Raw genomic sequence first — 13,372 nt, 5'->3', positions numbered from 1 at the left:
CCAGGTTTCGAACCAGTGACCCCTGGAGTCCTGCCAGAGTCCTGAAGTAAAAACGCTCTAGCCTACTGAGCTATTCCGCCGAGTACTTATACGTGTAGTATTTTATACCTTATATAAGCAATCTGCGTAGTTTCACAAAATTTAACGACAAAAACAGAACTCTCCAAATTATTCAATCGTTTCGCGTTGCAACGCTTTATAATTTTTAGGTTTTAAAATCGTCAAAAGATGCATATAATGGCTATATTAGACCATGGTAAATGTTCAGTATTACTGTTTCCTCACAAATATCATAACTAAAACGAAAATTTGCGAATCTGAAACAACTTTTTTCAATTTTGTCAATTTACCAAAGCGTGAAAAGATCCCTTTAATGACTTTATGAAAGCCCCAAATTTGTCTTTGATATTTTCGGTAATAAGTACATTAATCTTGAGTCACTTAAATACAAAGGCAAATTTTTACACTTTTGACAAACTGTCAAATGCATAAAAGAAGCAAGCGGCTACCAATTAGCAATGCATGTTAAATAAACAAACAACTGCTATCGAGTGCAATAAACTGTCACTTGCCAATATCTCCATAGCAACCGACGAGTTCACTGGTAAGATGTGTATCACGTGACTACGCAGCATCCTGGCGGCCATTTTGTTTTATTAAAGTTGCGAAATCGTTGATTTTTATGATTGGAGTGGTCGTTGTAAGCTATCAAAATGAAGATTTGGGAATGTCAAAGGGTGGTCGTTGGTCTTTGTTCACAGGTGGGCTTTATTCGCAGGTTCAATATATAGTGAAATCGTTCGGGAGGAAATCGGTGTGGTCGTTATTGACTGTCGGTCGCTATTAACAGACGGTCGCTCGGGCAGGTTGGACTGTATATAACTATAATTTATATGATTTTGAATTGTTATAAAGAGTTATATTAAGTTAGTTTTTCCCAAATCAGTTAATTTAACATGAATTGCATTTTTTTCCCAAAATGGCCAGGGAAAGGCCTGATGTATCTATATTGTGTCAATATTCGTTGATAAAAACATTCCAATTTGGTCCATTTTATTGATAAAAAATGCTTACATTTTCCATTTTATTGATTTAAAAAATCCCAATTAGACTCAAAATGGCAAGGAAAACTAAGACTTGCATGAAGGCTGAACTGTTTGAAACTAATGTTGAAAAAATCATTGGTATATATTTAAGAAAAAGGACAAAGACATTCAGCTGTGAATATTACATTCATGCATACATGTGTATTCATATAATAAATATCATTACATATAAAAGAGTAAATTTTTTATTTTCCCCTTTTCCTAAAAAACGACGCGTTTTTCCCCTTTGGACGGGCCCCGCCACCATTCCCCTATAGGTGAAAAAACCCCACTGATAAACAAAAGCAATTGTTCATGGCTTAAACCTTGTTACACTATACAGCTTGCATAGAGAAAAATATTACAATTATTAGTTCCAGTAGCTCAGACCAAATCGCTTGTTATGAAATAATCAACCAGATAATTTATACTAACATTTTTGTCTTCGGAATCGATGCATGGTCTACTTGTGAAGAACTGCGGGGGTCCAGTATTACCAACCCCTTCAAAGCATTTCTGGATATTCTGGGTGAAAACTGCACGGACATTTCTCATTGGATAAACACAGATAGCCGACCCTACGCTGGGCTCGGATGACCTTGGGGGGCCCAGGGAGAAGGTCACATACAACACATCTTCGTCAACATTAATTCCTAGAGCCTGAGCAAGCACCCGCCCCGCCTTGCCAACATGCGCTGTCTGAGAGATATTATATAACGTGCCTTGGTTGGAGCATTGCAAACCGAGTTCTGTATAGGAGCCAAAATTCTGATCCTTCTGGCACACTCTAAATATTTTGGTTATGTACGAGTCTCTACTTGCGTCGGTAGATTCTTTCTGAACTGTTATAAAATAGCTGAAACCCTCCGAACTAAAGCCATATTTGTAGAAAATTGGGAAGCTATGCTTCTTTGTACTGTCCCCGTTGATCATTGTCTTGTGCATCGTCAGATGGTCGTACATTAGATTGAAGGTCACTAAATTATAACTGGCAAAGGCTGGCACTCTACTTCTCTCCCAGCCTATGTCAGTGTACTGCACACCTACATACATCGCATTCAGCTGCACACTAATATTGTCTGTCTGTTGTTTATCCATCAAGCTTGGTGCAATGAAGGCGTATGTGGATGCAGTCGCATTATTGGCAACCATGGGCTTGAAAATACGTTGGTACTGCTCATTGATATTTGTCAGATTGTACCTTGAGCATTCACCTTGGAACAGACTTATACAGTTGATGAGAGCATTATTAGAATAGTCTATCAGTAATGCTTTACAATGTGCATCCATGCTGGACAACAGCTTGTCACAGGTATACCCCTGTTGTCTCATGACAGAACACTGAGGGTTATCTTCTCCTGGACCCGTCAGTACTTCCATCAATTTCTTCAGGTCTAAATCCAATTCAAATAACCTATTAACACCACCTACAAATATCCTTGCACTTCTATTGTCATATGCTATTTTTTCAAATGCTATCTTCTGCGGCGTAGTGAACTCATTGTGTATGATCCTTTGGCTTTCTGCGTATGTGAGGATCCACAGGACAAGAACACACTGGACAATGTCCACCCAGGCCATCATTGATGCTTGTGTTGGCTTTAGCACATTAAACACTCATCCTCTGCAAAAGGGAAAAACAAATGGCTGTAAGTATGTGAGTACTTTATATTTTATTACAGCACTGGCAAGCAACAAGTGTGTGAGTATCAAAGAATTGTAGCCAGTGGTGTAGGTGAACGACTTAGCGGTAAAATAAGGCATAGATAAATTGTCTCATATTATTACCTAACGCTGGAGAAAGAATGGTAAAGGTTTAGATAAATTCATTTAACTGCTTTTTACTGATCCAGCACTGTGTGATACAGAAAGGAATATCCAATATTAATTAACTGACAATGTATCACATTGTAAATGGTAAGTAACAGTAAAAGCAGTGCAATAAAAGCAGTGCAACCAATAATGTCACCACCATTTTGCACAGTATTTATTCAATGGCAAGGTCTTTCTTATCTATGTACCCACACAACAGTGAATGACAAATGATTTACTATATTCCAGATCTTATCAGTACATAATCACCATTGACAAACAGCTTTCCTTTATCTATCCATGAATGAAACTGATTCCTGCTATATTGATCCATACATAACCAAAGTTTCAATGAATAATCTAAGGCTGATCTTGTGCACACTTAACAGGGGCATTAAAGTTTCAAGTACTTACTTTTAAATAATTTTTACAAATCCAAAATTAATGAACTTACAAGACACTCCCTCTAGGGTTCAAACACACCTGAGCAAAAGCATGCAGTTAAGCAAGTTCAATATTGTTGTTCAGTTAAATCAAAGATTTATAAATCATGTTCATATTTATTAATAGATCTTTGATTCAATGTAGAAAAGCACAAAACATAATGTTGGTTTAGACAAGCACAAAACACAATGTTGGTTAACAAGCTTTATAGGTTTGTAACAAACAAATAAGAATATAGACACTTGTTGGGACAGTAATTTTAACTGAATTTTAATTTATTTTTATTAAAAATTGCATTCTAAAATATTGTTATGCAAAATGCAGAAACATTTTAATGAATTAAACCAGATGTAAAATATAACAATGCAGCCCCCCCCCCCCAAAAAAAAAACACAAAAAACCTGTGCTCAGTCCATGTCCAAGCTTTGCAGCTGGCTTGAACAACAGTAGATATCCGTTTCCAGATTTTTTTTATGAATGTTCAAATATTTGAGGGCAAAAAGATGTCATACAAGTCATGTCAAGGCTATTGAAATGTAATTCAGGTTTGTCAAAGTTTAGAAATGAACATTTATGTTTTATAAATTATAAGCAGTTCATACATGTATTGTTTGCTATTTTCAACAATATTTCCTCCACATCACACAAGACAGAACAACCTACTCACACGTTTCACAGGTAAGCTAAGCATTCCCATTAATACTGACATTTTACATGTAGTGCCCTATTTGAATCATAGGTGGATACAGACCAGCAATAGAATTATTGTTATTTTAATTGACGAAATTGTGCAATTAATAGGTTATTACCAATCACCACACAAGTTATGTGGCAGGGCCAAGAATTAAAACCATGATTCTCAGATCTGTAGCCCAGCACTCTACAACTATATGTAAATTTATGCTATAAGTCTTGGATTCAAGCCATAAACCTACAGACTGTTTTCAGGTGGTCAGCTGATTCGTGGCACAATATATCACAGCCTATGGAGTCTTTCACAAAGATTATCCAACGGACTCACTGATAGTCTATCCAAGGTGAAGTCAAAGCAGAATGGATTCATTTCAAACTGACCACAGCATAATGGGGAGCCTCTTTAAAGTGAAGTGGTCACCTTTCACATATAGCTTTAAATCTTAACTCCAAAATAAACACCACTATCATCACCGATCTTTTCATGACAACCAACCAGCCATGATATGTCACCTTCAGCGCCACTTCACAAGTTCAAAAACATATCTAACCCCACATTGAAGTGTACAATATCCTCCCACCCTCCAACCAGATTCAGAATTTTATCCTTGTTAAGAGATTTATTTCAATACAGGTAGTGATTATACTCCACAACTGTATGGTAGTTATTATTATCCACTGTACACATTACATCAGACAGTATTTTTACCATCACAAATGTTTCGACATAAAAGTTTAATGTCTCAATAACATTCTCCCCTGCAGGCAATGTCTCCACAACAATCATTCTTATCCTAGCACACTAGGTGTCACACACTATTCTAAATGACCCTGTACCTGTCAGAGGCTTAGGTTGTTTTAAAGTTCATGAACAAATTTAATTGGACACTAAGTAACGGAAAACACTCTTATTAAGAGCCAATATTTTCATATATTTGCATTACATTTTCATAACCAAATGCTTCTCAGTGTTATTTGTGGTTATTCATGTAAGTTTACAATAATTGGAAATGCACGCACATGTAGCTCATTTGACATTTGAACAGGAAATGCTTAACCCTTTCCCTTTTAGAAGCAAAGTGAAAATGGCTATGTGCAAACAGCATAAATCCAGAACAGCCTGCGAGTAACTCGCTGTCTGTTTAAGTGTTACCGGTATGCTGTTTGCTGCTCATCTAAGGTTTGGAAATGATGCTTAAAAAACTTGAATCTAGTAAGAAAGGTCTTAAATTAAATGTAACTTTTTAAGGGACTACAAATGCGTGAAAATGCATAACAATTATATAAGTGGTAAAAGGTTAAACAGACCACACAGGAAAATACATGTTGAACTTGAAGTTTAAGACCCATTAACTAGGTAATTGTATAATTATGAACTGATAATTATAATAAGATATATTTCTGATATCATAGCATTACTCAAAGAACTTAATTTAAAACAACTATTAAGCTAATATTATAAGCATCGCAAAACAAATATTTTTTTAGCCATTAATGCAATGAACTTCCAACATTTCAAAGCTTAATACAATTTGTAAAGCCCAAAAGATTGCTTATTTTACAGAGACTTTATCGTGAAAAGACAACAACAGTCCTGATATTTCATGTATGCTAAATTGCAGTTTACAAGAGTTATGGAACTTGGTCAGTTATCTCACACAATGAAGCGCGTGTTTCAGTTGAATAACTTTGGTGGAAAACTGAAATAAAGGTGTTGCCTGTTTGCCTTAACAACACCATAACACGGATGCCAAAATTTGGTGAGTAATTTAGCGAAAACTATTGAGAGCTAAAAAAACAAAGACTTTTGACTAATCAAAATAAATGAGATAATGATAGGTTTAATATCTAAAATTATGTCTAATGTCTGTCTTAGACCTTAATTGAGATTTTAATGTCAATGTTCATTGAGTTCCCCATACAACAGTTTTAAATATTTAGACTATCAAAGTAAATTTAGTAATTTTCAACAAAACAATTCGTTTTTAAGCGTAATACAAGTCTGTATTTGAATAGCCTTAATTAAATACAAATATTGAAAAATGTCAGACCTGAAAATAATGCTGTCCAGAAAAAACTTGCCAGCCCGTAAAAGATGATTAAATTCAGTGTTTTTTTGCCATTCAAATTTGGGTCCTGTAGGGGGCCCATTCCCAAAGGAAAAAAGTATACATTTTTCCCAAATTTTCAACATTGAATTCATCTCAAATCCAACTCTATAAGTTAAACCTAAGTAAATTTACAGCATTTGGTAGCAAAAAATGAACAATACTTATTTCCAAAATTAAGTCAAAATGACGAGAATTTTCCCAATGCAAAGGGACCCGGCCACATTCCCGAAATGGTGAAAAAACACTGCCAAGTGGATAAAAAACTAATTTGACCCAACCATCATTATAATAATGCACATGATTCAGCAGAATACAATGTAAAGTCAAGAGTCACTTTACAGGATTGAGTGGAAAAGGAAAACCACACTTAATATAGCATGCTGTGTATGCCACTTGTGATCCCTGTTCAAATGCACTCTAAGCAATAAGTACCCATACAATAGATGCATTCTATTTTGAACACCAAAATATAAGAAAATTCGCTACAGACTACTGTGACAGTGTCCGGAAAGCATGTTTTTTGCATGACTGAAAGTGACCCATTAAAACCTTGTTTTGTATCCTACATGTATTGCATTCGATCTAAATTAAAACTCACCCCTCCATTAGTTGTTTCAAATACCGCTGAATTGCCCCGTAAAACCCCTGTCCCATACTTCACTATACACTTCATACTTCCAAAATTTGCATATGTTTGTGTTTATGAAATTCTTTAACAAATTTATCGTCATAAATGGTCAATTTTTTTTTCTAAATTGATGTAGTAATTGTATATATCCCTTACTTGCATAGTATCGGCCCTCCCCATAGTATTGTTGCTTTTAACGAAAAACCTTCAAGAAGTGCTGGAAAGTTAATGTTTTTCATTTTTTAGAAGTTGTAATTTATTTGGTTATCCATGACTATATTTCGACGATCATTCTCATTATTTCGGGTGTTCATTTGAAAGTAGGTCATGTTTATGCCAGGGTGATGCTATGATTCTTTAATTACGTAACACGTACATAAATAGTTTGTTAATGGATTAATAGTAGTTTTATAAAAATTTAATTTTTTATATGCCGCTTATTTTCCAATAAAATATAAAACTATTTTTTAAACAAAATGAGCAAGAGTTTCGTTTTTACATAAAGTTACTATTTTTTAGAACACACACATGCGCATCGTAACAAATCTTAACAACCAATCAGAAGGGCCGATACTATGAGACAAGGTGTACATGAAACAGATAACTTAAGGGAGCTAAGTCTAGTCATTATTTTGTCAAAACATTGACGATTAAAATGCAGTTTTAGTTGTTATGTCAATGAATACACATTTAACTATATTGACATATAACACATGCGTGTTTTTGTATTTATTCACTTCCAAAATTTGAATGTTTTTATTAATAGACCCTATACTACGGATACACATACTAGGATTATCGGTTATTATATGCACATTAAAAAAGCGGAATTTATATAGTTAGCATAGGGAGAAGTCACTTCTCCTTTTTTCTAAAACAGGGAGAAGTTTGGAAAGTCGCAGGGAGAAGTTTGTGCGAAAAATATCAAAAACAAAACATGTTCATTTCATAACTTTTATTAATTCTAATCTATCATTAAACTATGTTTATCATCATCCCTATAACAAAACACAATCTTAATGCATGGAACATCTAGCAGGGATTTCAATAGATTTTAAAAACCAGGAGTCAATGACCCCTGGACTGAAATTTTGAGGAGTCAAATTGAAAAATGGTGGGGTCAATTTTGAAGTGCGTTAATTGTGTTTTTGTCTGTATTATTCAATTTTTTAGATAAAAATATCCTCTAAGAGTAACACAATATCTTAAAAAGTTATACTGCTTTATTAAATAACAATACCATGATACATAACACAACATATTTAAATGAATTGGTATGTTAAATACACTTCCTTATAGTTATAACACATGTAAGTCTTTTAACAGATTTAAATAATTTAAGATATGTACCGGTAGCACCTTTTCATCACATATTTATCGTCATTATATTATCATCATCCCTATGATTTTTCTAACAAAACACAATCTAAATGCATGGAACATCTCAGTCTTCGAAATTAGCACACGCCCGATCGCCCGTGGCGAGTAAAATTACTGCCGGGCACATACAAAAATTCACGTTTGTGGCCCGCCGAGCATGTAAATTATTGAAGCCAATTGACAGTTTATAAAAAAAAATTGTAAGCGGTTCTTGATATTTGCAGATCTATTTTTCAATTTTGCGAAGAAACACCTTGCCGTAAGTTGTAAAACAATGAAATTCCATTGGTTTAACAACACGCCTCTGCTTGCACACGTCATCGTTATTGTTTTTGACCGATGCAGTTCGGTCACATTCGGTTCTTATCGACGGTTTCTCTAGACATTAATCGATAAGATGCTTTTTGAATCGATCATTTCAATCAAGTAATACGCTTCCGTTTTTGTCAATGTAAACAAATGTCATTGTCGACATAGAGGCAGTATCTTAGGTATGTTGATGGGGCTAAGCCCGATAAAGCACTTCCAAAATAGAAAATTGACAATGATTTAGAGAAAAAGGAAGCCAAGAAATGGTACGAGGACACCAGAGAACGCTCGTTTCAAGAGCACTGGTGTAACGATCGACCGTCTTAATTCTAGTGATTGATTAGATGTAATTGTATTCACTACTATTGAAACAAATGTTCTGCTGTACTATGTGTAGCATGTAAGTGTTAAAATGTTGTGATTTGTTATAATTTTGGTTAAAAAAGTTTGGGCATGTAAAAAATATGTTGGGCATGTAAAAATTCTTAAGTAACTGGCCCGACTGGCATGTAACTTTTCAAAGCTAATTTCGAAGACTGACATCTAGTATATCTATTACTGTTTATCCGAAAACTATACATGTCCGAAATATGTACACTTTGGAATGCCTTACCTGTAGTAGTTTTACTTTAATAATCCAAATTTTTCTTGTTGTTATCGGGTTTAACAAACCTAATCAAATGTTTGTTAAATCAAGTTAATGCTTTCTCCATTATTGAATCACCATTACTTGCAATTTGAATCGCCAGCTTTGAATTGACACGGGTTGAATGTTAAGTCCGCCATTTACAATCTCGAAGGTCATGACGCAGCAATTTAATTCTTCTCTGATAATTTATATCTTATCGAGAAAATGTGTTTTCTCAATGTTTATGTGTAGTATTATTACTTGTTAGTATAAAAAATGAACTGTGATTCCAGTTTATATAAGATGGGTGTTACTCATAATCATCGGTGGATTAACAACCAGGGTTGGCATATTGACCGGTCAATTGAGTATTGACCGGGCCGGCGGTCAATACCCGGTTAAAACCGGTCATTACTGGTCAATAATGGTAATTACTGGTCAATACTGGTCGATTGAAAATTGTAGCATTAAAACATCACAAAGGAGCTATTATATATTAAATCAATAATTATTCTGTAATTGATACTAGCACGGATTCTAGATTACACGGATAAGAAACGGGACCGTTACGCCAAATATCTTGTCGTGTCTAAGTCACGTGACCGTGTCGTAACTATCGATCTTTTATCGAAGCGCCAAGGTTATAAATTTGATGTACTCACTCACGTATTTTGTTAAATTATAGTTTCATTTCTAGGCCGATTTTGACAAATTATATATCATTAGAAAGCTAACGTAACGTAGTTTTCAGATATATCATTATATATTGAGTTTTTCTTCTGATTTCGGCAGCCCGGCGAGTTATAACTTTAACTTTTGCAAATAACATACCGTTTTGGAGTTTTAGAATCTAGATTTACGGTTGACATGTTCGTACTTTATACCGATTTGTAGCGTTTATATTTGGAGTTCAGTTTTAAAAATAACATCTTGCTTAGGAGAATAGAATTCTGTATACGATAGAAAAAAAATTGTTTAAAAACTAAAGTAATTAAGGAATGAAGGCGGGAAAATGTAGCGCGCGTTCCTAACGCTCTGAACTGATGCTTCGGTCTTGGCGATTATGCTTTTGTTTAGATACCGGCCATTGAATTTCCTTTGCCATGATTATTATATTTTTTATGAAATATATTGAAATATTTTGTTCTAGAGACATATCCATAAAGCTAAGTATTAATGAAGCTTAATAAATTTACGATTTCAGCTCTTGATTATAACACAGAAAGGGTGTTAATTTTATGATGAAACAGCGTATACAAATGTATAGCGGACCCTCTTGATATTTTTCGGCTTTGCATACTTCAAATATAATGGGTGTCAAAACATTCATCGTTTGTTGTTTATTATCAAAAAGGTAATTATGTAAAATTATATGAAAGGTTATTAACCATAAATTATAAATTAATTAAAATTATTTAAAGATTCTTGAAAATCACGGTCAACTGTCTATGCATGTATATTGAAATATCTTTATAAGTTAACAGAGTTATAAATATATAGAATTCTAAATTAAAACACTGTATTATTTGTATTTTTCGGAAAGATTATTCATACATTCTTTATAGGACTACGAAATGACGGAGTTTTTTTACCGGTACCCGCTAAATACGTCAAATGTTAAGTATTAGATTTTTTAAATGTTTAAAATGTACATGTATAGGTATTAAGCACTTATAATTATTGTGATTTAGCTGGCTGACATCTATACAGTATTTAGTTTATGGCAATCTGTATGGGCAGATGACTATAAATGTTTTCAATACGCTACATATCTCATAAACGCAAAATTGAGTATTGGGCGTTACATTACTCCAAGAAATGACCACTAATACCACGAGAAGACATGGAGGTATCATAAAAAGTGTAATCTGACCAGACATTGCCACCTGTGGTTAGGGACCAATATACAAGTATAGGTCCCTGCTGTGGCGTATGACACCATAGTGTTATTTAGTATTGGTCGGCACAGTATCTGATCATAACGAGATAATTGGTTTGTGCTGAACACAGGGGCAATAAAACCACAGATCTATCAATAAACAAGATTATTGAGATATCTTTTTTTGAACACCGCGATAAAAATGCTCAAACCATGGACTCTAGAATACACGGATAAGAAACATGGCAACATTCTCAGAATCATCACTGCTATATGTGTAATCACCTAACAATTCGTCTAAAAATAATTTATATATTTGAGTTGAAGACGATGTACTGTTGTTTAAGTCTGAATAAACTATCTGTCTGCCTGTCTAAATCCAAGCCGTCATCGTCCCGGTGAAAAAATCTGATTTTCAATAGTTGGACATGATGCCCTGATGTCAAAATACGAAATGACCCGCGTAACACGGACCGTGATTTTCAAGAATCTTTAATAAATTGATAATTTAAGGTAAATAACATTTCAAATAATTATACATAATTACCTTGTTGATAATAAACAGCAAACGATGAATGTTTTTGACACCCATTTTATTTCAAGTATGCATGCAAAGCCGAATAATATCGAGAGGGTCCGCTATATACGCTGTTTCATCATAAATTTTACAACCTTTCTGTGTTATAAACAAGAGCTGAAATCGTTAATTTATTAAGATTCATTTATAATAAGCTTTATTGATATGTTTCGTGAACAAAATACTACAATATATTCCATAAAAAATATAATAAGATGGCAAAAGAAATTCAATGGCCGATTTCTAAACAAAAGCATAATCGCCAAGACCGTAGCATCAGTTCAGTGCGTTAGGAACGCGCGCTACATTTTCCCGCCTTCATTCCTTAATTACTTTGGTTTTTAAACAAATTTTTTTTCTATCGTATACAGAATTCTTTTCTCCTAAGCAAGATGTAATTTTTAAAACTGAACTCCAAATATAAACGCTACAAATTGGTATTAAGTACGAACATGTCAACCGTAAATCTAGATTCTAAAACTCCAAAACGGTATGATATTTGCAAAAGTTAAAGTAATAACTCGCCGGGCTGTCGAAATCAGAAGAAAAACTTAATATATATTGACATATCTGTTTACTGCGTAACGTAAGCTTTCTAATGATATATAATTTGTCAAAATCGGCCGAGAAATGAAACTATAATTTAACAAAAGACGTGAGTGGGTACATCAAAATGTATAACCTCGGCGCTTCGCTGTACGCTAATCGTAAAAGATCGATAGCCACGACACGTAAAAACGTGCGGTGGTAAAACATAAAATTTGTATTTCTTGTGTTTAACTCGCTATAAATCCATTAATAACAACAGGAATATACTAAAAGTTATATTTTTTTGAAAGAGGAATTAATAAGCAACAAGATAACGTATAAACCAATAAAATCGGATGAATAGTTTTTGCATAAGATTGAATTTACTAAAGTAAGGGTCAAATACTCGATTCATCTCCTGTCAATATACACTCCGTGATACAAGTAAACTTTTTTTTGAGTCATTTATTGTAAAAAAAATCATTAAAGCTGTAAAAAATTACTTCTTTATTATTTATGGAAATGGCCTCAAATACATAAGGACTCAGGCAATATCTTTATCTCAGTGTATCGCATCTGTTACTAAAGTATTATTACTTTTGTAGTTACCATAGTATTTCACTTATCTATTGATATATCTATTTGATAAGCAGATGGACAAACAGAACTCTTGTGCTTTCTAGGGTCATAAATCTGGCCCCTAAGCCTTAATTGGTAATAAAATGCATACAGTGTTATGTCTCTGATATTGACAATGAAGCAAATCTGCCCTTAGGCTATTTCATATCACTCACACAAAAGGATGTTACTTGCTATTAATTTAATAGTAACTTCTAACTGTTCTCCTTTCTGTATTAAGAGGGTTTTTTCCTATCATATTTAAAAGTTCAATTGGTATTCAAATGAATAAGCAATCAAAGTTCTTGATTTTGACAACAAAATGTTTTCCAATTGTGGGTGTACTCTAGACTCTTCTTTTCAATTATTTTTTTCTTTTAATAATTATTTCTTATAATGTTTATCACTTTTATATCAATGGAAAATAAAAGATTTTTTATCTATTTTGTTTAAAAAGTATTTAAAGAAATCTATGCAAGAAAACATGACAAGTAAGGGTCGTGTCAAAAAGGTGCCATTTAAGGCCCTATTATCAGTTTTGGGTGCCCCATCCTGTATAGGTGCGAAGACTGTGGGGACAGTAGGGGCATGGGGAACAACTCATACACAGTAATTGACAGGTTCTTGTTGAATCAAGCACAGAATTCTCTAAGCATTCATAATTCATTAGAATTGAAAAA

At 33.8% G+C, this 13,372-nt stretch overlaps 1 protein-coding gene across 4 annotated transcripts in view; it reads right to left on the bottom strand.

Moving 5' to 3' along the window:
- LOC127880948 (plexin-A4-like) overlaps positions 1-13,372 on the bottom strand; it is a 159,386-nt gene that overhangs the window by 143,123 nt on the left and 2,891 nt on the right. For 3 of the 4 annotated variants that reach the window (XR_008049823.1, XM_052428460.1, XM_052428459.1), the window contains exon 2: positions 1,521-2,709. Coding sequence is in view for 3 of the 4 variants with exons in the window: in XM_052428460.1 (XP_052284420.1) it covers positions 1,521-2,669 (1,149 nt within the window). In the remaining variant the exon portion in view is untranslated. Of the gene's footprint in view, positions 1-1,520; positions 2,710-4,362; positions 4,587-13,372 lie in introns of those variants that run through there. The other variant, XM_052428462.1, reaches the window with a different exon arrangement.

The sequence above is a fragment of the Dreissena polymorpha genome, chromosome 5 (assembly GCF_020536995.1).
Source record: "Dreissena polymorpha isolate Duluth1 chromosome 5, UMN_Dpol_1.0, whole genome shotgun sequence".
Lineage (NCBI taxonomy): Eukaryota > Metazoa > Mollusca > Bivalvia > Myida > Dreissenidae > Dreissena > Dreissena polymorpha.
The sequence above is the reverse complement of the archived record's forward strand: the minus strand, read 5'-3'. Positions and strand labels throughout refer to the sequence as shown.